We start from the raw sequence: 24,752 nt of genomic DNA, 5'->3' as shown, positions 1-24,752 counted from the left end.
AATATGGTGTTTTTTCCATTGGCCCCTCTTTGATACATGCTTTACACAAAAAGAAAAGGAGTACTTTTGGCACCTTAGAGACTAACCAATTTATTTGAGCATAAGCTTTCGTGAGCTACAGCTCACTTCATCGGATGCATACTGTGGAAACTGCAGAAGACATTATATACACAGAGACCATGAAACAATACCTCCTCCCATCCCACTCTCCTGCTGGTAATAGCTTATCTAAAGTGATCACTCTCCTTACAATGTGTATGATAATCAAGGTGGGCCATTTCCAGCACAAATCCGGGTTTTCTCACCCCCCCCTTCCAAAAACCACACACACAAACTCACTCTCCTGCTGGTAATAGCTTATCCAAAGCGACCACTCTCCCCACAATGTGCACGATAATCAAGGTGGGCCATTTCCAGCACAAATCCAGGTCTTCTCACTTCCCCCCCTACCCCCACAGAAACTCACTCTCCTGCTGGTAATAGCTCATCCAAACTGACCACTCTCCTTACAATGTGTATGATAATCAAGGTACACATTGTAAGGAGAGTGGTCAGTTTGGATGAGCTATTTTAGATAAGCTATTACCAGCAGGAGAGTGGGGTGGGAGGAGGTATTGTTTCATGGTCTATGTGTATATAAAGCCTGCTGCAGTTTCCACGATATGCATCCGATGAAGTGAGCTGTAGCTCACGAAAGCTTATGCTCAAATAAATTGGTTAGTCTCTAAGGTGCCAAAAGTCCTCCTTTTCTTCCAGCAGGAGAGTGAGTTTGTGTGTGTGTGTGTGCGGGGTGGGAGGTGAGAAGACCTGGATTTGTGCTGGAAATGGCCCATCTTGATTATCGTGCACATTGTGGGGAGAGTGGTCACTTTGGTTGGGCTGTTACCAGCAGGAGAGTGAGTTTGTGTGTGGTGTTTTTGGGGGAGGGAGTGTGAGAAAACCTGGATTTATGCTGGAAACGGCCCAACTTGATTATCATACACATTGTAAGGGGAGTGATCACTTTAGATAAGCTATTACCAGCAGGAGAGTGGGGTGGGAGGAGGTATTGTTTCATGGTCTCTGTGTATATAATGTCTTCTGCAGTTTCCACAGTATGCATCTGATGACGTGAGCTGTAGCTCACAAAAACTTATACTCAAATAAATTGGTTAGTCTCTAAGGTGCCACAAGTCCTCCTTTTCTTTTTGTGAATACAGACTAACACGGCTGTTACTCTGAAACATGCTTTACACAATAATTCAACCTAGCAATGAAAGGGCTATTTGTCTGATTCTATTGAGTATGGGTTGAAGAGAGCACTAGGTGCCTGTTTAGGTTGTTTTTTTTTCTTCCCCCTGTTGACCACCAGCTGCTGGTAACAGCCAAAAGAGAATGCACTGTTGCAACAAATAGTTTAGCCTACCCCTGTTTTAGGCTGGGGTTGTGGAAATGTATACTACCTTCTAAGCAGGTTAGAGTCAACCTCCCTTACTTCTTGCAAACCTTTTAGTTTAAATAAACTTTAATCATTTTTGTGAAGGAAATCCAAGTGGGCGTTTTGCGACTCTTTAATACATGCCCACCCCTGCATGGTTGCTGCACAACTGCTAATTCAGGGAGGGATAGGAGAGGTGGGTAGATGCCCCACCTCTTACACATGGATTCATCTAGACAGCTCTCAGGAAAGAGATGAGCTGCTAAAATCCCCAGCAAACGAAATTTGACCACTTCAGCTGAGTTTAGCTCTGCGTTTTTGGGATTGCTTGAACTCGGACTACGAGGACTGTGAAATTCCCACAAACCGTGACAGCTGTGACTGAATGTCGTATCCCTGCTGGGAGAATATGCCACGCTGCAGCCTCGAGACCATCCTTTTGCACCTGACCTACATGCTTTGTGCACCCCAAACTCCCATGGGCTTCCAGGGGAGTCTCAGATGCTGGTGGAATGTGGCCATGTCTTTTGTGCTCCAGGCTCATTGAGTGTGGCTGGGACTGTGACCTTAAGCACTATGTAAGAGCTCAGGCAAGGACTGAAAGTGACCAGGGATCCTGGATCGTGATTTGTGGTGGATACTGTGGATCGGACTCCTCCTTGGGGGAGGGGAGGGGGCGGGTGTCCTCTGAAACCCCAAAACTTAAAGGCTTTCTGCTTTAACAGGCCATTCTGCAGATTGATAAGGCTGTGTGTGAGAGAGGTCGGCATGTTCTTGGGAAAGCAGCAGCATTGAATTCACATCACGGGCCCATTACCAATCTGGCATGGAGAGGACATTAGCTAACAGTGCACTCAGATCAGAAACGAACAAAGCTGGCACGAAGGCTTGGATAAAAGATCACCCTCCCCAGTGCTGCCTGTTTGAAGAGACTCATACAGACTCCAAAGCATTTAGAAATGTTCCTGATTTGCCCTGAGCATGGCATGAACAGCATCCAGCTCATTTAGTGTCAATCCAGCGTTTACCTGACCTATGTGTGCGGGGGGCGGGCAATAGGTATATCAGGGGCCCTCAAAGCATCCTGGTTCTTCCCCTTAATGAAGGCGCCCTATTATGATAGACTCATGGGCTGCATTTTGCCAAAGCCAGTAGGAGCTGAGGTAGCTCAGCACCGGCACAATCGGGCAATATGAAGTGTGTTTGGAAAGTGTTTTAACAGAGCAGGGGAAAGGGAGCTAGTGTTCTGGATTTACTAATCCATTGGGGGGAAGGCCTGTGATCTGAGGGCCCCAAGCACAGCACGGAGAACCTGAGCTCTCCTCCCTGTGCTGACATGGACTCACTCTGTGACCCTTGTGCAAGTCACAGTTCCTCCATGCCTCAGTTTCCCCATTGGTAAATGAGACTAATGAACCATACCTCAGAGGTGGCATGAGGCTTGATTAGAGGCTGTGCTCCTTACTTGGATACATTTCTACTGCAGCCAGCCAGAGTCTGACCTGAGCAAATGTGGCAGGGTGGCCCTGCAGGAGCGTTGACACAGATTGCCTTTTCTGTGCAGCGCTGCCCTTTTGAAGAGACCTCGTGTAATCACTCACCTTTGTACTGCTAGTCATGGTAATGATAGATGGTGTGGGCTGGCTGCTTGCTCCATAAATCTGAGCAAAGCTGGAGTCTGAAATGGGAAAGGGGTGTGGGGAGCGAGGCCAGGGCCATTCTATTCATCCCTGTTTTAGAAAAGTACATCTCTGCTCAGAACGGTTCCACTTTGAAGTGCTTTACACCAGATCCTAGCCACTCTCCCATGCTAGGGAAGGGCACCAGGGCACAATCCCCCAACACACACACCTTGCATGGGACTGCCAGAGTCCTGGAGCTGGGCTTTTTACGGGAAATGGGATGCTTGTATAGCCATCTGGTGAGTGGGTGTTAGTTTCCCCTCTGGGCTCAGTCCATAGAGAATATAAGTCTGTATAGTTCTGGAGGTCCCAGGGTCAGTCCCTGGTGTGTCAGACAGGAGGATGTCCAACACATTTGCACCAACTCCTAAATTGCCCCCTTTTGTGCTACTCTGGCCTCAAAACTGCAGAGAAGATAGGGTCTAGGATTCAGATCCCAAACCAGCCCGCTGAGTGCCCTGAAAAGTTCAGTGGTTTTCTTCTTTTTGAATAAAAGACCAAGTTGGGTGGAAGAACTATATAACAATATGTTCATCAGCTGGGGGATATTCCCTTGGGAAGAGCCTATATCCATATTGCTGCATTTTTTTCAGTAGCTCCCAGAAATCACAATACTCCATGAAATATTCAGATTTTTTTTTGGACACTCAGCACTCAGAGAAGCAAATCTCCAAAGCATTCAAATAAATGGCTGTATATTATTGTGAAAGTGGGGTGGTGTGTTTTGTGTAGTGAAAGTGAAGTATAATTGGGAGCAAAAGAAAATACTTTAACCTGTTTGATAAGATTGCAGAATGGTCATCTCCTTTCCCTGGCCTGTTCAGTCACTGGCTTTTCAGCTGCAATTATTCACCAAGATGAAAATTAGCAGGTGGCTTTTGTTACCTGGACAGCTAGGAACTGGACTGAAATCGACCAACCTGTATCAACCCAGACTGGAACTAAATAGGCAACCTAGCGATGAAAAGCTTCATTATATCTCGCTGTAAATCCTCTGAGCCATCTATGAGAGGTTTCTGATTGTTAGTGGTAGGAGAAACGTCACTGAAGCTTTTTCAAGAAAATACCAGAGATAAACAAACATGACTGGATTGTTCCATCTCACTGGAAAGGAGTTCAGGTGAAATGCATCCTTTGAAATTGCACATGTAGACTAAATGGCTGGACTCACTGTACCAAACCTAAGTGTTTAAAGCACTAAATGGTAACGTTGGGAAGGAAAAACTCTCCTGTTGCATAATGCATTTTGATGCGGGTCCCGAGGGGTTGTCCATGCACAAGTTCCCAGGGTGGATGCTGATTGGTATACTGCAAGTAGGCAGGCACCTTATTTGGTAGGACAAGCAAATAGGTGGAATTGGTGCAGCTAGTTACACGTGCAGAGCGGCAGGCACTCGCTGCAAGCTTAAGTGACTGCACCACAATGATTCAGACCGCAAATGAGATTTATTTTGCACAGTTGACTGTCTCCCCTGTACTCTGTTCACCTCACCTCTGTTGGGACGACTTCTGCAATTCTAAACAGCTACTCTCCTTCCCACCAGTGTTTCCTCCTTCTCCCCAAATGTGTAATTCTACTGCCAGAATCTCTCCCATCATGCATCACAGGCTGAAGGACATTCAGTCCTAGATCTCTGGCAGGTCTAAGGTCTGGTATGCTGTGGGCCATGAGACTTAGAATCATAGAATATCAGGGTTGGAAGGGACCTCAGGAGGTCATCTAGTCCAACCCCCTGCTCAAAGCAGGACCAATTCCCAATTAAATCATCCCAGCCAGGGCTTTGTCAAGCCTGACCTTAAAAACTTCTAAGGAAGGAGATTCTACCACCTCCCTAGGTAACGCATTCCAGTGTTTCACCACCCTCCTAGTGAAAAAGTTTTTCCTAATATCCAGCCTAAACCTCCCCCACTGCAACTTGAGACCATTACTCCTTGTCCTGTCCTCATCTACCACTGAGAATAGTCTAGAACCATCCTCTCTGGAACCACCTCTCAGGTAGTTGAAAGCAGCTATCAAATCCCCCCCCAATCTTCTCTTCTGCAGACTAAACAATCCCTGTTCCCTCAGCCTCTCCTCATAAGTCATGTGTTCCAGACCCCTAATCATTTTTGTTGCCCTTCGCTGGACTCTCTCCAGTTTATCCACATCCTTCTTGTAGTGTGGGGCCCAAAACTGGACACAGTACTCCAGATGAGGCCTCACCAATGTCGAATAGAGGGGGACGATCACGTCCCTCGATCTGCTCGCTATGCCCCTACTTATACATCCCAAAATGCCATTGGCCTTCTTGGCAACAAGGGCACACTGCTGACTCATATCCAGCTTCTCGTCCACTGTCACCCCTAGGTCCTTTTCTGCAGAACTGCTGCCTAGCCATTCGGTCCCTAGTCTGTAGCTGTGCATTGGGTTCTTCCATCCTAAGTGCAGGACCTTGCACTTATCCTTATTGAACCTCATCAGATTTCTTTTGGCCCAATCCTCCAATTTGTCTAGGTCCCTCTGTATCCTATCCCTGCCCTCCAGCGTATCTACCACTCCTCCCAGTTTAGTATCATCCGCAAATTTGCTGAGAGTGCAATCCACACCATCCTCCAGATCATTTATGAAGATATTGAACAAAACCAGCCCCAGGATTTTGCCATTGGAAAGCCGAAAATGCCCTTGTTTTGTGACATAAGGCCTTTGTTTTTAGCCCCGATATATCAGACCTTCAAACTGCTATATTATTACATTTGAAAAAGCCATTTTAGATCATTATTAGAAGTCTCTAAATTATATTAGCTATAGTTTTTCTGCCCCCACCTACGGCCGGTGTGGTTGGACTCATGGCACGAAGGCAGCCTGCCTTGGCAGGAAAAAGGGTCTGAAAAATCACGCGCACACACATTTCTAAAATGTCTGTGCTGCGTCATAGGGGGTCTAGGCAAAACGCAGGATTACTTGGTGTGGAGTAATGGTTTTGTTAACATCTGTTCAGCTTGCAGGACTTGTTTGTAGTTTTAACATTCATGAGTAACATCCCACAGCAGCAGGCATTCTGCGAGTAACTGGATGGTTTTGTGGCTAAGGCACTGAACTGGAACTCAGGAGATGTAGGTTCATTTCCTGGCTTTGCTACAGACTCCCTGGGTAATCTTGGGCAAGTCACTGTATTTCTCATTTCACCCTATTTAAAAGGGGGTGATTTCTCTCAGCCTTTGTCTCTTCTGTCTATTTAGAGTGTCAGTTTGTTTGGGCTGGAGACACCTCTTACTCTGAATGTGTACAGCCCGTCGCACAATGGGGTTCTGTGCTTAGCTTTGGTGTCCAGTTGCTACTGTAATACAAATAATAAATGCACTGCCCTAAACACAGAGACACGCATGTGTGTATATAGGTCATCTGAACACTTTGGATTAGTCTTCCAATCAAGATGCTCTATCAGTATTCCCTGTGCCAGTTTAGCTGACTGGCAGTTAACTAACACAGCTTATGCCAGACATTGTGCTTGTTATGTCCTGTTCCCGCAAGCAATAGCAATCCTTGCCTTTTTTTTGTCCTAAAATATTTCATATTGTAGAGCAGATACGACAAACGGATGGAACAGAAATAGCACTTCCGAGTGGGGTGGCAGGCTTAGGAGTTATGCAATTTTCTATCAACTCAAGTCAAACCAACCTGATAGCTTTCTTTGCAGGGTAACAAGCCTTGTGGCTGGGGGGGAAGCAGTAGACGTGGTATAGCTTGACTTTAGTAAGGCTTTTGATACTGTCTCGCATGACCTTCTCATAAACAACCTACATGGAGCTACTATAAGGTGGGTGCATAACTGGTTGGAAAATCGTTCCCAGAGAGTAGTTATCTGTGGTTCACAGTCATGTTGGAAGGGCATAATGAGTGGGGTCCCACAGGGATCGGTTCTGGGTCCAGTTCTGTTCAGTATCTTCATCAGTGATTTAGATAATGGCATACAGAGTACACGTACAAAGTTTGTGGATGATACCAAGCTGGGAGGGGTTGCAAGTGCTTTGGAAGATGGGATTAAAATTCAAAATGATCTGGACAAACTGGAGAAATGGTCTGAAGTAAATAGGATGAAATTCAATAAGGACAAATGCAAAGTACTCCATTTAGGAAGGAACAATCAGTTGCACACATACGATATGGGAAATGACTGCCTTGGAAGGAGTTCTGCAGAAAGGAATCTGGGGGTCATAGTAGATCACAAGCTAAATATGAGTCAACAGTGTAACACTGTTGCAAAACAAACAAACACATAATTCTGGGATGTATTAGCAGGACTTTTGTAATCAAGACACGAGAAGTAATTCTTCCACTCTACTCCACGCTGATTAGGCCTGAAGTGGAGTATTGTGTCCAGTTCTGAGTGCCACATTTCAGGAAAGATGTGGACAAGTTGGAGAAGTCCAGAGAAGAGCAACAAAAACGATTAAAGTTCTAGAAAACATGACCTATGAGGGAAGATTGAAAAAAAAACTGGGTTTATTTAGTCTGGAGAAGAGAAGACTGAGAGGGGACATGAGAAGAGTTTTCAACTACATAAATGGTTGTTACAAGGAGGAGGGAGAAAAATTGTTGTTCTTAACCTCTGAGGATAGGACAAGAAGCAGTGGGCTTAAATTTCAGCAAGGGTGGTTTAGGTTGGACATTAGGAAAAACTTCCTAACTGTCAGGGTGGTTAAGCACTGGCATAAATTGCCTAGGGAGGTGGTGGAATCTCCATCATTGGGGATTTTTAAAAGCAGGTTGGACAAACACCTGTCAGGGATGCTCTAGATAATACTTAGTCCTGTCATGAGTGCAGGGGACTGGACTAGATGACCTCTCAAGGTCTCTTACAGTTCTGTGATTCTAAGTCAAATAAGCTTAATTGCCTTTCAGGGTTGGAAGCGTCCCCCTAAAGTCAGTTCACAGAGAGCTGAATGTTGACTCTTTAATTGGCCATCTCTGAGCCTTACTGGACAGGGAGACCTGGGCGACGGCGTTCGCCTGTCCCCTTCCTCTGCTGCACAGCATGGCTCGGTCATGCCTTGCACGGGATGGCCTTGAGTTCCATCACCTGCTACGCGAAGGTCTTTTGCCAGGAGGTTCACCGCTGTGCCGCCGACCTCGTCATAGCTCCTTTCTGCCTCCCCTCCTGGGAAGGGACCTGAAGAACCATGCTCATAGTCAGCAAAGGAGAAGTCAGGGGTACTGATGGGTCCCCAGGTGAGGAGATCATTGGCAGCCAAGTTGGGACTGACTTGGGTGCTGGGAAAATGGTTCGGCTGGACAGTGGGAATGCTGCCATCGCAGGAAATGTTTGTTTTAAAAAGTCTGGGTTGTCTGGGTAGCGAGGAGGAGCCTTTTACCTCTAGATTGCTGGTTCAAATCCAGCTGGGGTCAGCAATACCCAAAAGACATTACCTTCAGGTGGAGACCATGCTGTGTAGGTACCCAATCTCCCAGTGCAGAGGTTTCCAACTCCGGGAGGGCAGAATTTATTCTGAGCTTGCCGGGTGGGGGGGGGACCGTGCACATTTTACCCACATCAATGAGTACCTAGCACCCCGATTCCTCCAGACATATTGCGTCCTCAGATGACGCTGTGCATTGGACTCTGGATGGTGCTGTGCATTTTGATGGATTTTTGTTAAGCTCGAATAGCATTATACAAAGTCGTTGGTACCTGTACGTTAAGCTGTTTGCTACGATGCGGTCTGCACATCTAACTGTAAGCATTGACCCCAATTACAGTTTTGCTTGTGCCCTTTATTACGATGGATGGTTGGCTGTGTTTGAATCAGTGCCTTGCTGTTTTTAATATTTAGTGAGAGTTGCATGTTGGCTTTTGTTATTTTTTTATTGGTACATGTACTTGTGTGACGAGGCAGGGGTGTAAATTGCTACAGAGAAGGGGGGAGTAGGCCAAATAAGTCTGAGAACCACTGTCCTAGCAGACGGGTGCTGGTTAGAGCCTTGGTGCTAACTGGAATTCTCTTTAGCAATATTCATGCACTCCATCTGCCCTTGGTACTTTTGCTGTATGGAATTAATTTCTGCAGTTGTCCTGGGTGATGTAACCAATTAGGGGTTGGCTTAATTTTATTTTAGAAAGGGAATTAGATAGCATGCGTCTATTACAGCCACAGGATGAAAAGCCATTATCAGGGCTGGGAAATTGATTTGCTGAAGAAAAGACATTTGAAAATTCCTTTACGAACATTAGCCCCCACCTCCACATGAAGCTTAAGAATGAGGATGCTACATGACAAATAGCAGAGCCTACTGCAGTGATGGGTGCATTATAAATACCTGGGTAAATGGATAGAAATGGCCTGTGCCAGTTTAATTTGAATTCTTATCCTTGGTATAGTAGCAATGAAAATATTCCAGTATTTGGATTTATGCCAGCACTTTAAAATAAAAAAACAGTGGGGGTTGCCTTTCCTTGGCCTGCTTCTCCAACAGGAGCAAAACCCGACTTGGCTGCAGGAAGGTTAAAGATCGCATATGTTGGCATAAGGCTGGAGAACCAGCTTCTGTCCCCTCAGAGTGAAAACTGGTACAATGTGCTATACAGCTGGGAAAAGCTCTTTATGGACTGTAGCTAATGGAATGATGTTAGCCTTTAAAGGAGCTCAGCAGGATGGAAGATCCTGCCTGGATTCAAAAGAACATCACTCATCTGTGCATTAAAGTGTGATCTCTCCAGCTGTGATTTATATGGAAACTTCAATGCTGTAAGTCAGGGTGGCCAACCTGCGGCTCCAGATCCACATGTGGCTCTTCAGAAGTTAATATGCGGCTCCTTGTATAGGCACCAACTCTGGAAAGTTGGCATCTGTAGCTCCAGCCCCAATGTGCCGGGGGGTCCTCACTGCTCAACCCCTGGCTCTGCCACAGGCCCTGCCCCCACTCCACCCCTTCCCGCACCCTCCCCTGAGCCTGCTGTGCCCTCTGTCTCCCCCTTCCTCCCAGAGCCTCCTGCACGCCACGAAACAGCTGATCGGGAGGAAGGGGGAGGTGCTGATCAGCGGGGCTGCGGGGGGTGGGAGGCGCTGGGAGCAGTGGTGGGGGGAGCTGATGGGGAGGCGGCTGACGTACTACTGTGGGTCTTTGGCAACGTACATTGATAAATTCTGTCTCCTTCTCAGGCTCAGGTTGGCCACCTCTGCTGTAAGTGTTCAGTTCCCTGCTGATCTTTGGCCAGAATTAGGGATTGTGTATACAAATTCCAATTTCCTTCCGGAGCTCCTGGGCAGGTAAGGGCTGGCCAGAGAGGTCAGCCTCAACAGGTGCAGAATTCAGCTTGGATAAGTGGCCACAGAGGTTGGATTCTTTTCTCTCTTTACCTCTTCCCTCTGCAGAATCTGTTCCCTGCTGGGGAGAGCAGGCTCATTCTGTTAGTGCTTCTGGCCCTGGATGGGGTACAGTGAGGAGAGCCATCCTTGGCGCATTGCCAGGCCTAGCTGAGAACCGGAAATGAAAAGGAGCCACTTACCTGAATGTTTCAGCACTTTGCAGGGAGTTTGGCTCAGGGGGGTGTTAGCCTGGACACACAAGGCCTCTGAGACCACGAAAACGCTAGGAGAGTGGTCTGTATAGCTGGGACTTGGGCTGTTTCCACTTGGCACTGCCAGGGCATTGGGGGTGCGTGAGGAGGGTCTTCTCTGCCCTCAGCATGAAGCGATGTCAGAGATTCTTTGGTGGGCCCAGCTGCCTCACAGTTGGGCCTGCCACGAGCACGGCCCTCTTGCCTTCTGGAGCTGCTTAGCGTAGCATTGTAAGGAGTCTTAGATGATGCTTCATGGTGTGGGTGAAGGGAAGCTGGGGCTAGGCCCCCAGCTTCCACCCAGATCCTCACTGCTTGTATCTCCTGGTCCTGCTCCCCTCCAGCACTGGGGCCCTCCCAGGTGAATCTGTGGCTCCAAAGCCAGTCGGTTCCTGGGTCACTGCCGACTGGGACTTGTCTCTGGTTTAGGGTCTGCACTGGTGCCCATCCCTGTGGTACTTGAACATGTCTCAGGTTAGGTTGGCAAAGGAGGCTCCTAATGGACATCACCGAAGATTTGGCTCTTTCTCATGCCTGGGAAGGAGAAGCTCTGCATGGGCTCTGATTCATTAGCAATAAGTGACGAGGCAGGCAGAGTTGTAGAAAAGAGATCTTTATGAAGCATGTTGAGTCTCGAGCATGGGGTAGCAGCCTGGCCCTGGCTTGTGTTCCTGACCCCGTGGTGTCCCTGCCAACTGTGTCTCCCCTGAAACCTGACCATCCTTACTCACTCCCGCTCCTCATATTACAGAGCAGGACATTTCTTTGGGGGTAGGGAGCCCTGGGGGCCTGCCGGCCCCTGTAGACCATTTTGAGCCTGTGCTAGTGAGCAGTCAGTTTGCAAAAGCAGAGTGTGGTGGTGAGAAGGTGGGGTTTATTGGTTGCAAATGTAGTTCCTTAATGCTTAGGCTGAGTTTGAATTAGGGCATATTACATGCATAATACAATGCAGCTGCCCCTCTATGAAATAGGATTGTCCGTGGCAGCACATTAAAGTATTAGGGATCAGGGATATTGCCCAGCAAACCACATTTCAAGAGAATTAATGATGCCTAATTCCATCCGGGTTGGTGGGTGAGGGTCTTGGTAGGATAAATGAGCAGGAAGCAGGCGAGCTGGGCTGATTAGACTCGGTATTCTAAAGCCAAGAGACATCTCCCAGCCTCTGCAGCATTAAAAATGTTGTCAGTCGTCCTCTACAAGCAGTGTGCCAGCCAGCACCAAGGTCAGAGGTGTTTATAAACTGCTGCTGTAGCACAATCCGTGGAGAATTTCACTTTATTATATATATATTTTTTTATTTTTAAGGGGGTATGAAAGGCTGGTGAGGATGAGAGGCTAATATCCATGTCTTGAGCCAAACAATTGGGGGCACATGCTGTGCAAGCTTTCCCCATATAGCTCTGCGGATGTTCTCCATCCTTCCCCGCACCATCCGTGTAGCTATTCCAGTCTTCGTCCTGGCCTCCCCAACTCCATCCCCCAGCAGCTCTGCTGCTGTATGTTAGTCCAGGCCTGCAGGAACCTCTGCTGCTTCATGTCTGGGCCTCCGGCATGCTGCTGTGCCAGGACCTCATTCTGCAACACTGCATGCAGTTCTGGCCACTCCATCTCAAAAGAGAGATGTTAGAACTGGAAAATGTACAGAGAAGGGCAACAAACGCCATTAGGGGTATGAAACAGCTTCCATGTGAGGTGAGATTTAAAACACTGGCTCAGCTTAAAAAAGAGACGACTGAGGGGGGGATATGACAGAAATCTATGAAAGTGTGACTGGTGTCGAGGAAGGGAATCAGGAATTTTTAACTCCTTCACATAACACAGGAACCAGGGGTCACCCAATGGCATTAAGAGGCAGCAGGTTTAAAACGACCACAAGGAAGTACTTTACACTACGCAATGCCAACCTGTGGAACTCATTGCCCAGGAATGTTGTGAAGGCCAAAAGTATAACGGCTAAAAAAAAATGCGATAAGTTTCTGGAGAATAGGACTGTCAATAAGGTTATTAGCCAAGGTGGTCAGGGACACAACCTATGCTCTGGGTGTCCCTAAACCTCTGACTGCCAGAAGCTGGGAGTGGACGACAGGGAATGGATCACTCGATAAATTGCCCTGTTCATTCCCTTTGAAGCACCTGGCACCGGCCACTGTTGAAAGATAGGATACTGGGCTAGATGGACCATTGGTTTGACCCAGGATGGCTGTTCTTATGTCCTGGCGCAACCCCTGCTTGTTCTGGTCCCTGCACCTAACCTCTGCACTTCAAACCCTTCCACACATCACTCCCTGATGTTCCTTGCTGACAACTCGGCAGGTGCACGTCAATCTGACCTTCAACATTTCTGCCATGTCTACTTTGGGATCTCACACAGCCAATGGACCTTTATTTTAATCTACAACATCTCAGTGTTGTCCCCCTACTCTCTATTCTAACCATACACCTTAACGCGTCCCTGCCACAATCCTGGCTAAGTCAATCTGGGCTCACCCAGAGATTTGTCTGTGAATCTCAGGCTGACCTTAAGCCCCCCCTGCTATTCCAGCCCTGCACCTCACATGGCCAGTAGATCTCAATCCTGACCAGTCCTAGACCTCTTGAGGAGAGAATGAAAATCATGGGTTTTTTAAACATTGAGTTGTTTTGCTTTACACAGTTCAGGTGACTCGGCAATGTCTTCAGCCCTGACAAATGAGCCACCAGCTCAGTCTCGGGAGGCAGGACTGTCTTAGGATCTGTTCACCTCTTGATGCTGTGATAGTTTTAGAGTAAACTTTACTCCAGGTAGCTGCCTAAGCAATCCTCCTTCCCCACTTCATGCCTACCGAGCTCTGCTGGCCTTTGAGCAGCCAGCCCAGCTTCCAGAATTCAAAGCCACTTCCCTGTACAAAAAATAGACTAAAAATGCTGACCATCGCCACAAAACAAAAACACATCCTGTATCTTTGCACAGCCTGATCATTAAAGTTGTCTTGGGGCTCTAAGTCAGGACTATTTTTATGCTGTCTGTAGAAAATCTTCCCATAGACTGTCTTGAGCTTTCCCTCCTCTAAGGTATTTGTAATTAAATTTTATTTGGCGGATCTGATTTTCTAAACCATTTAGTCTCCACTGGTACAAATAGGATTTTATTTTTCATGAGAAGCTAAAGAAAGCTGACATAATCCAGTTGGTAAATTTATGTCATGTCTATCTGATCTTAAATGCAGTTGAGCCAGGCAACTCTCCATATGCCCATTTCTGTCCCAATATATAGTTTAAAAGCACATTCCTGCAAGTGCTTGATACTGACCATAGTCCCACTGAAGTCAGCATGGGAGGGGGCGAATCAAGTCCTAGATACAGCTTTCCAATTGTTTTCCCTATTTTATGTGTTTATTTCAATGTAAATTTAAAAAAGTATGGCTATGCAAGGCCTTCGGCACCATAGCACATCATTAGTACCTCAACGCAGGCCCAGCAGCATTAAAATAACCATGGAACTCTGCCAGCCTGCCACCGACAAAAAATGTGCTTTCAATCTCAAGCCGCCTTTAGTTGCCAGAATCTTTCTTTGGGGTTGTCTGAGCTGGGAACGTTGGTCTTTCCAGCAGTGTAAGGTGCCGGGTTACACACTATACTGCACTTATAAAGCTTAGTGTCCTGCCCTGTGTTTAAAAACACCATAGGCCGTTAAACCTGAAGGAATTCCAGACCTCGAGTTGGCTTTTCACCAGTTACATTCTGTCTTTTCTCTTTGCACTCTGCTCACCCAAGCTAGTTAGATTTCATGCTCTGGTTCTCATGCACCAGCCCAGCGCGGTAGCATCTGTGTTGTCTGAATCCAAACAAAACCACTGCACAAGGGCGTTGAAACAAAATGCTAACAAATGTTTCCATTAACATGAGGGATTTGTAAAATCACTTTTTATAAAACAACCCCTGTATGTGGGCACGTGTCCATGGCAAGCAGAAACCCACAGCAGTGAGTCATGGAGCCCGGGTCGCTAAGATTAGCTGTGTAGACATTTAGGCTCGGATTCTGGAGCCCACACGTCTACACAGCAATTGAATGACCCAGCACGGCTTGCTGCAGCAGGTTTCTGCTTGCTGTGCAGACGTACCCTGTGAGGCCTGGGCTCCAGGATAGGAGCCCAGACTCTGACCTTAGTGAGGCAGCTCCAATGAATGCCTTCCAAAAGCAGACATTTTGGCCTGCCTGTCTCTTTTAAGGTGTGGCTCTGATTTGGCACAATCACTTGATATGTATGTAGCATGTTCTCCGATCAGCAGAAAATCAAGGCTCAGCTCCCACCGTGCTTTGAAAACCCATTGTATTGAGCGAAACTACCTGTGTCCTGGGCTGGGGACCTAGCACTGCCTTCCCCCGCATGTGCCTGCCAGTGGAGTGAGACATCAAGATGAACTTGGTAGCCTGATCACTTCAGAGTTTGTTTCAGAGAGTGGGTGTGGGTAGAGAACTGGATTGGGGACTCAGGAGACACGGTCTATTCTTGGCTGTGCCTCTGACATGCAGTGTGACCTCGGGCCAGTCACTTTACCTCGCTCTTTCCTCTCTCATACTTTGTCTTGTCTGTTAGACTGTAAGTTCTTCAGGGCAGAGTCTCGCTCTTACTAGTTGATTTTTAGAGTGCTACTACAATGGGGCTCTGATCTCAGCTGGGGTAGGTAAATGCTACTGCAATGCAAGTAATTAATAATAATAACAGGTTCTGAGATGAAGCTCATGCACACTGCCAGATGGTCCCTGTATGTTCCAAATCATAGTGTCACTGAAATTCCATCATACATTAAGATGATGTCGTGTTGATGTGTGGTTATTTGCAGGTAATACAGAGCTTTTCCTATAGTGAGCTACCCTCCAAACACGGGGCAGTTCATCGTACGTTTCTTTGGCTTTTTCCAGATGTCTCCTACATTTCTCTAAACCACAGCACCACATTTGCTCTTTGGCGGATCCTTCAAGGGCTTCTTTTCTCAGTAGGCTTACCAACCCTCTGGGATTGTCCTGGAGTCTCCAGGAATTAAAGATTAATCTTTAATTAAAGATTGTGTTGTGAAGAAACCTCCAGGAATACGTCCAACCAAAATTGGCAACCCTATTTCTCAGTTTTAGTTCAGTATGGCCTGTTGGCGGTTTTGACTACTGCTGTAGCTTCTAAGGCAGATTTTGTAGTGAATTATTACAGTTTCCTGTACTCCATGGCATGGAGCCTCAAGAGAACAAATGACCTCAAAACAAAATTCTCCTCTGTGATCAACCCTGCAAATCTCTGTGTATTCTGCATTCGTTCCACCCATGAGAGCTAAACCTTGCCAATCCGTATCCCTCTCTCTAGGTTCATGTAGCGTACCCATCCCCATACTGACCAGCAGACATTGTCCTACTCGGATCTCAAAGCGATTTGCCAACGTTACTGGCTATATTCTCACATCCCCCTGGGAAGCATTATCCCCATTTTTACTGTGTTTGGGGGGGGGGGGGGGTAGAAAATGAAGCATAGAGAGGTTGAGTGTCTTTGTCCAGGTCAAAGAGGAAGATGGTGGCAGGGCTGGGCTTAGAACCCAGCTCTTCTGAGTCCCAGTTCATTCTTCTGTGCACGCCCTTCCTCCCTCAGAGGATGAGATGTGCATTGAAAGGAGAATTTCCCCCTTAACTTGGTTTCCTATTTTAGTGCTTTCCAGTTCAGTGGCATGGTGCCAGTCCTCTTATTGCTCCATGTTACAATATTCATGCCATTCTTTCTGATCACTGGGGAAAGGTTGTTTAGAAGGAAGCTGGGAACTGATGGTTTTAAGATCAGCTGCACCCAAAGCCTCCCTTGACCTCTATAATGTAGTCAGCAGTCCCTTCTATGATGGAGGAGCCCAGGCCAAGATTTCGGGAGACCTGGGCAGTAACCGTAGATTGCCCAGCCTGTATAGTCACTCTGGGGCGCTCCAGAGAACCACGTGGTCTGTGGCTGGCCATCCCAACAAAGTGTGTACATGTGTGTGTGTGTGTGTGTGTACACACCGCTGCAGTCAGTGTTGTTGGCCATAGTTTGTGAGAGCTGCCCTACAGATGTGGTAGGAACAATTCAACCCGCAAACACACAAGGGAAATGAAAAGACATTGGAGTGAAAGGCCCGATTAGCATTCACACAACATCTGGTCGCCATTAAAAACCTAAATTCAGGTATAAGCTCATCGGAGAAACGGGAACCACTCTCAATAATTAGAGAGCCCAGAGCCCCACTTCGCTACACACCCATCCATCTTGCAGGCTCCAAGAAGTCAGCAGTTAATTTTAAAAAATATGCCGTTTCCTGGTAGAAAACCACTCTTGGGGCCTATAATCAAATAAGCGCTAACTAGAGCCAGCCAGCTTTGCTGGAGCGTTTGGTTGGCAGCTGTTCTCAGTGAGCTATTGTGAAATGTGGGGAACAGAGGAAATGCAGTTCCTAATTCCTTTGTGCAATGAAGAAGCTTTAATATTTTTAAATAGCTGCCTCATGGGACAACGTTACCATCCTCCAGCTTTGCCCCCGTTGAGTCACTGCAGCCCTGAGGCGTGCTGCAGCAGGTTTCTGGTTACCAGGTTTTCTGCTTCAGCCATGCCAGCTGTCCCGCTTTACCAAGCCACTCTACTGGGTTCTGCTTTCTGATGGCTTCAAGCATAGGCACTGGGCAACATGCCTACGGTAACACCGCTGCATCTGCAGATGCCATTCCATTTGATCGCAGCTGGGTGGGGCTAACATGCTAGTCACCATCTCTCTGACTTAGGCCAGGTCTAAACTACAAAATGAAGTTGCCCTACCTTAGGTGGACAGCCGCCACAGTAATGACATCGCTTGTGCGCGTCTACATTGTGCTCCTTGTGTCGGCGGTGTGGATCCTCACCAGGAGCGCTTGTATCCGTCGTACTGTTAGCGTGGGGGCATTGTGGGATAGCGCCTGAAAGCCAGTAACAGTCGATGTCAGCAGCGCGGTGTCTACACTGACACTGTGCCAACCTACGTACTTCGACCTTGACTCTTGGCTGCTTGTGGAGGTGGTTATTATTAAGGCGGTTATGTGGGGCGGGAGCAACATTTAAGTGTAGATGCTTCCATAGTTAGGTCAACGTCAGCTGCCTTGCCTCGACCTAGCTCTGTAGTGTAGGCCAGGCCTTAGATTGCACTGAGGTCAGTTTGCCTCTCAGTGCCTCTGCTCGCCTCTTGATGTCCCCGGCACTTGCTCTAAACAGGTCTTGTATATGTGTTTTATAGCCCTACCCTATCTCTGCGAATGGGGCTGTGTTTACCTGTCTCACAAGGGGTTTGGTGAGGCTTCACCACCTAGTGTTTTCAAAGAGCTCAGGAGCCTCAGATATAAGGTGCCATCTTTGTGTCCTGTGGCTGTACAGGGCCTAGCACAATGGGACCCTGCTCCATGACTGGGGCTCCAAGAAGGTACCGCAACACAAATAATAATGAATTGCCCTACCTAGGATCTCTGTGAACCACAAGCATATTTTTCTACCCCATTCGCTTAGGCCACCTGTGGAAGGAGATCTTGTGATGAACAGCGAAGTAAGACAAGCAAGCCAGTAACAGGAGGGTTTTGGGGAGGGAGAAGGAGGTGATGCTTAGATCAAAACACAGTGAAACCTCTTTTCTGCCTTGTCCTCACTGCTAATAAAGGAGTATCTTTTTTTGACTCAGCGCTCACTCGCATTCGCTACTATCTGTGATGCTTCCCAGGGTTGTGAGGCATCTTGCTACCGCCTGCCCTTAGCGTGGGTCTTGTCTGTGGCTGTTGGTGGTCAGCTCCCTGCCTCACCAGCCTCTGGGAACTCAACCACTGCCTCCCAGGCATCTCCCTCTCAGTACAGGTTAGTGATAGGCACACACCAACCCCTAAGCATCCCTCTGGAGCATTCCCAATAAAAGAAAATCATAACATGCTTTCTAGAGCCTAAATGTAACACACTAGCCATTCCCTTCTCTCCTATAGCATCGCTTACCCCAAATCCTTTTCCCAGTGTTTTCAGATGTCCGAGATCCCCATTTCATAATGTCTAGCCCACTGACAGCTGGTCTTCATAGGCTGAAGGATGCTTGGGTGTTTCTCTGCACCCCCAAATAGATAGACCAGACCTTTGATCTTCACCTGAAAATAGGGTTTCTCCTGCCCTCTGTTCACCTTTTCCTGTTAATTTTCATCGGAATTCTCTGTAAACTCTTCATTAGCATTTGACTCAGTATGTTAATAGACTTCTGTTGTGAGACACACAATATCCATTGGTCTACCAGGGAGATAAGGGTCTCCCGCCTTCTGTCTGCAGAAGTTTGTCTCCAGACACGCTACCTTTGAGTGACCTGCCTTTAATTACATAATTTCCAGCATATATGCATCGCACCTCAGGTATTTTCCATACGTATATCTCACAATGATTATGATGACAGGTGTGACCTTACGTGCCATTCTTCTGGTGAACCTCTGGGGATCCTGGTACCTGTATGTACTCCTGTGCCTTCTGGCAATCAACATCAAGAGGTCCTTGTGTTATATTATCTTAAGGCAAAAACACAATAGGGATAAGGTGCTTCAGTTTTACCATGAGGTACACTAGGTGAGACCAACTCCAGGCAGGAGTAGAGTGCTGACTTTGTCTAATTTACTTCACGGTAACACTGAAGTGCCTTGTCCTCACTGTGTTTTTACCTCTGGATAGCTTACCTACTTTAGTTGCCCTGAGATAAAATTTCAGCATTGTTAGCAGTGAAGAATTGGACTGGAAGCCTGGGGGACTGTGGTTTCTAAAGACAGAAGTGGCCTATTGAAAGTGGCCTATAGTGCAGGCTTCGGAGTTGGCTGTACCAAACGGGCAGAATAAGGGGCCAGTAAAGCTGATGGAGCGAGCAACTGTGGGCTGGTAGGGATGGAAGCTTGTTGGTTCCTGTAAGAGCAACAGAGCTGGCAGCCATTCCTGCCAACATTGACTGTGTGCTTGTCACCATCTGTCATGAAAATGTATTGCCCACATCAGACCTACTCGTAGAGATTGGTGAGGATGTGTGTGTTGCGTGTATAACCTGTCATATCGCAGCTGATTCAGCATCAGGAAACAGTCATTTATTTTCCAGTAAGCCTCTGGCACAGAGGCACATTTTAGAGATGAGCAGGGAATTGTTTTGGGGATTGTATCTGACTATAAAATACAGGAGGCTCTCAGATTTTATTTGTTTACTGAGCACACGTTTTGTAGCACAAAAGCAGGAATATAATCCGTTGTTGCCAAAGCATCTGATAACACTCTGAAGATCAATGTGGAATTAGCATCATGTAGAAGGCCCGTTCTCTATCCCATTTGCCAAATGCGTCTGTCAGAGCTGGATGAGATAAGGGGGAATTGGCCTAGCAAGCCAATGAGCAGTCATCTCATGGCCTAAGGAGGTGGTGTTCCATGGTGTAAACACAGATGGAGCAGATTCTCTCTTGGAACCTTGAAATTCTGTGTGTTCTACCAGGTGTGTCCTGACCTGTGAAGTCTATTGAAGAAACTGAGTTTCTGTGTGGCTTTTTTTTTAAACTATAAGACACTACTTTGCTGCAGCACAGGGGTGATTTTAAGGCTCCAGGACTTTGGGCTGTGGTTTGCAGTGGTGTCCTTCACTGAGGCCCCAATCCTCCAAAATACATGCTTAATTTTAGGCATATGAGTAGTCCACTGATTTATACATGCATTTAAATACTTTGCTAGTTAAAGGCCTACTTAGGGGGACATTATCTTGCTTATGACAAAGGGGAACGCAAATGACTATTGCTTATGACAAAGGGGAACGCAAATGGATGTGCTTGCAAATGCTGCAGGCGTGATTCTGGTGGCTTGTTTAAAATTAGTTCCCCAAAAAACTGAAGGCAAGTTGTGTGGCCAAGAAGCTAATGAATATCTAAGGACTGGAGTTGCTCAAAAAATGGACCAACTGTTGTTGGTCAAAGAGAATAGAAGATAGACAAGCTGGGTGAGGTACTAATAGCCTGGGGCCAACACATCTACACCAACGCTGCAGAACGGTGTCTTGGTCAGTGACCAAGGGAAAGGAAAAGATGCTCTGCCCCAGATCAATGCACAATCCCAAGCTCCAATCCCCCAGGGATTGTGGGTGGGGCTTGGGTAGAGTCCCATCAAGTTTCCTTTTCACCTGGCCACTGACCAAGACACTGTCCTGCTTCAATGAAGCAGAAATGTAAAGCACACAAGCCAGTTTTTGATTGCTGCAGACCCCAGAGTAGCTCCTTTGAAATCAGTGGAGTTATTCCAGATGAAAGAGGTTGCCACGAGATCCAAATCCAGCCGTGGGGCTCTTTAATGCACCAGTTCAATAAGTGTCAGTCATTCAAGCTCTGGAACCTGCCCACCCAGATAGAAGGCAGTTGCTAAAATCCATTCCTCTGGGGGGCTAGGATGGGGGCAGAAAGAAGGCGCTGTGCAAACCTGGTTCTAAACAAACACTGAGTCATCTGTCAAGGCTGTCAGCTCTCTCTACCGTAGCTGGCTGCCTGGAGCTAGCTTTGCACACAGTTGGGGATGCAATTAAAAAAAAAAAAAAAAGTAACAGCTCAAAACATGTGATTAGAATTTTTTTTAAAAAATGTACCAATTAAAGCGGTGAGTGTTATTGAGGGTGGAACTGCTCTTCAAAGGCTCCCAGCAGCCTGCTCATAGTAGAGGCTGTTTGTGAATTCAGCCTTTCCAAAATGCCCTGGATTAAGATAGACAGGCTCCTCCAGCGCACTAAATCCTTATGGAAGTTCTGTCGTTCCTGTGTGTTGCCAGCTTCCTCTGCCCACAGACCGTATAGGCTAAGGTAAGGAGCTGTCGAGGGACATTGGTATCACCCATCTCGTTCTTGCCGTCGCTTTTATCTGGGTTCCTCAGGTGTATTTCAGAGTGACGCCTGCTTTTGTTCTGTGTCTTTCGTATCTTCTCTCCACCCACCCATGTGGGCTGCTCGTAGGGGTCTTCCTCTGTTCGATACGAATGTCTGCATGGGGCAGTGGTTGTAAAAGGACCCTTCCTGGCTTCATGCAGTTATTTAATCTAGACTGCCAAATCCATCCTATATATGAACCAACCTTAGAGTAAGGGGTATGGGCCAGTGCTTTAAGTCCTCTAGAAAAGGCTGTATTCTGTATGAAATCACTGTAATTCACCACGGGAGTTTTATAGAGGGGAGCTTAAGGTATGTAAAATAGCTTTGTGGAAGTGTCTTTGACGTCCATTCTTGGAGACCCATGACCACTGCAGCCACTGAGCGTGCTTCCGGCAGGCAAGTAATAAACAATGATTGTTAAACCTGGGGTTTGAACCATACACAGCTTCTGTCATGCCCAGGGCATCCCGCAGATGCAGGGAGATGGGAAAAGAAATAGACAAAGCTTGAGAGTGAGAGACAGCCTTAGGACCCAGTTTGAATTGGGACTCAATTGGAAAAGATGAATCCTTGTTCTAAAGCACCGTGGCACGGCGTATGATAAAGAGCAGACATGGCTACTGCTTAGACACAGCAGCTGAGTATTACTACGTACAGCATGTTTGTTCCTGCTTAACAACCACCTAAATTAGAGAGGATCCTTTGCTGCTTGGCTGCTCTGTTACTGTCTATTTGCTCTTCTGAAGAGCAGGATTAAAGATTTATTGTTAGGAGCAGTCTTAATATTCCTTTTATTTGGAGCCCTGTAAAATCCTGAGGTGACCACAGCATTTGCACTAGCAACCTTAGGAAAGCTCTTAGGAATGATCTCCAGTTAATCCACTTTTTAGCCATGCTGGTAATACTGAACTACAGCTATGAAATGTCCAGTCCAGGCTGTTTTCATTCTGATATATGTCCCCAGAGCAATATTCAGTTGTTGGCATCCCCAATCTGGCTTTAGATCTCTCCATTTTTACAGGCCATGTAGATTATTTTCAGGATCTACCACTCCCTGGGCCAGAGGCATTTGTGGAAGGCTGCATGTTCAATCCCTGAGAGGGGAGGGAGTGTCTGCCATTGCATAATAGCCATTGCAGCAGATTAAGGAGAGGCATTACTGAGGCCTGAGGGAAATCCTAGCTATCCTAGAAATAGGAAGGGAGACAGCGTTGTCAGTTCTCACCATATTTGGTGTTTTTCTTGAAGTCTCAGCTCCTGGAGTCACGTGATTTACATGAGAAACTTCCATCTAAAAGGAATGTATGTTTCTGCTTCTGAAGAAAACGTGAAAACACAACCCCCAAAAATTTAAACACCAGAAGGCAAATAAAAACCCCACAATTAAAAAAAAAAAATCTCAGGATTGTCTTAATCATAATTCTGGGGGCCTGACATGTGATATTGGGGTTTGGGAGAGTAATAGGGTTGCTTAGGGTTCTCACTAGGCCGTGGAAGGCTCCCTAGGAAAAAAAATAGATGCCCATGGGACTGTCACCTGTGGAAATGCAGGACAGAGCCTGTTTTTGCAGGCTTGTGTAAAGATACCAAGCGCTGGTCTCCAAGGCCAGACTTTCAGAACTAAGTGATTATCTACCCTAGGGATTTTTGCACCAGTAATGCTATGCTTTCACTGTCCCAGTGCAAATCCCTTCATGTAGGAGCCCTGCACTAGTGTAAAAGGTGACTTGCCACCATTCATTTTATCTTTGGGTGCTCGTGCAACACATGGACACACTAGAGCTTTCCATCAGAGCAGATATCTCAGCCTAGCTACACCAGTACAAAAATCCCCACTGTAGGCTGACGCCAAAAGGTCTTGAGAAAAACACTTGAGAATCCTCCTAGTTACATCACATGCTGCTTTTCTGCAAGAACTGAAACGGTGTTGCACTAGAGTGCCAGGATATGCCATTCAACTAGTGGCTACACAATATGGGCTTCCAAAGTAGCATAAAACAGGCAGTGGGTTTGCGAAGTCGGCTGTTTCTATTGGGTCAGCAAAACAGCATAATTCTTGTCTTGCCCGTTTACTGTCCTGCTGCAAGACCGTGGTTGAGCCTTCTGTTGGGAGCCCTGCCACATTTCAATTTATGGGCTTACAAATTAAAATATATGGCCTTTATAGATCTTTTTTTCCCATAATGTCATAAAAAATGAAAACCAGGATTTTATGCTCTGCTGCTGACCTTAGATTGTCATCGGTCCAGCTCCGAGTCTGCAAGGATCGGCTTCGTTTAAGAAAAAAGAAAACAATAAAACTCTTGGCACAGAGTTCTTGGGAAAAAGTTTCCCACCATTACTAACACCTTTGCAGCTCCTCTGGTGGGAGCACTAGCGTGGGCTGGCCAAAGGTATTTTAAACTCCACCTTGTCTAATCCTGCTCAGAGCAAGTCGAGCTAATGCTAGGCCTTGTCTACACTAGGTAACCCATTGTTGCTTGCATTAGTGGAGCTGCTCTAGTTTTAGCAACATGGGAAAAATTTACCCAGATAACCTGGCTGTACACAAGGCTACTGCGTTTTCTTTGGCTTGGAGTCTCCTAGGAACACGATGCATTGTCACAGCTTGGACTTGTTTGCCAGTCTGAGTCTGACTTTGCCTAGAGAACCAGCAGAGCTGTGTCCTCGGGTGCTGGCTTCTAAACTGGATAGGCTGGTGTATTCAATTCCGAACTCCTTGGAAACTACATTTCCTGGGTTTGAAATAGGGGAAAAGCCTGTTCTTGGAGAAATCCAACTGGGTGTTTTTTAGATCTGCAACAGCCCAGGAGAACTCTGTGATTTGTCTGTGTTTGGAGTGTAACCAACAACCGGGGTATAAAGGCAGCTTTTATTATAAACAAAGCACATCTGGTCTTCGGGTTTGTTTTAGAATTTTATCACCCCAAAATTTCAGGGAGCACTCGATGATGCCTTTAACAGCCCTGAAAGTGTAAGACGGGTGCAGCTCACGGAGGCGATGCATCTGCTGTACCACAGCTATGCCAGGGAAAATCTGTCATAGCCTGCAGCCTTCCTACCATTCCAGACCTGAGCTGCTCCTGCATGGCTGCTGCTGGGAACGCTGAACTGTCTGGAGGGGTTTTATTTGTTTGTTTTTGTGACCTGCATAAACCACCAGCTCCATTTGCACTTACGAAACCCAAAGGATCAACTGAAGGGGTAATAATA

The 24,752-nt window shown here is 46.8% G+C and overlaps 1 protein-coding gene across 5 annotated transcripts in view; it reads left to right on the top strand.

Annotated features, from left to right (window-relative positions):
* Positions 1-24,752, top strand: part of GPSM1 (G protein signaling modulator 1) — a 141,910-nt gene that overhangs the window by 2,281 nt on the left and 114,877 nt on the right. The window contains exon 1 of one of the 5 annotated variants that reach the window (XM_073314700.1): positions 21,310-21,473. The exons of 2 other annotated variants lie outside the window; for them this stretch is intronic. In XM_073314700.1, the coding sequence (XP_073170801.1) occupies positions 21,364-21,473 (110 nt within the window). In that variant the 5' untranslated portion in view covers positions 21,310-21,363. Of the gene's footprint in view, positions 1-21,309; positions 21,474-24,752 lie in introns of those variants that run through there. 2 more of the 5 variants (XM_073314701.1, XM_073314704.1) reach the window with 2 other exon arrangements.

This window comes from Lepidochelys kempii, chromosome 16 (assembly GCF_965140265.1).
Source record: "Lepidochelys kempii isolate rLepKem1 chromosome 16, rLepKem1.hap2, whole genome shotgun sequence".
Taxonomy (NCBI): domain Eukaryota; kingdom Metazoa; phylum Chordata; order Testudines; family Cheloniidae; genus Lepidochelys; species Lepidochelys kempii.
The sequence above is the reverse complement of the archived record's forward strand: the minus strand, read 5'-3'. Positions and strand labels throughout refer to the sequence as shown.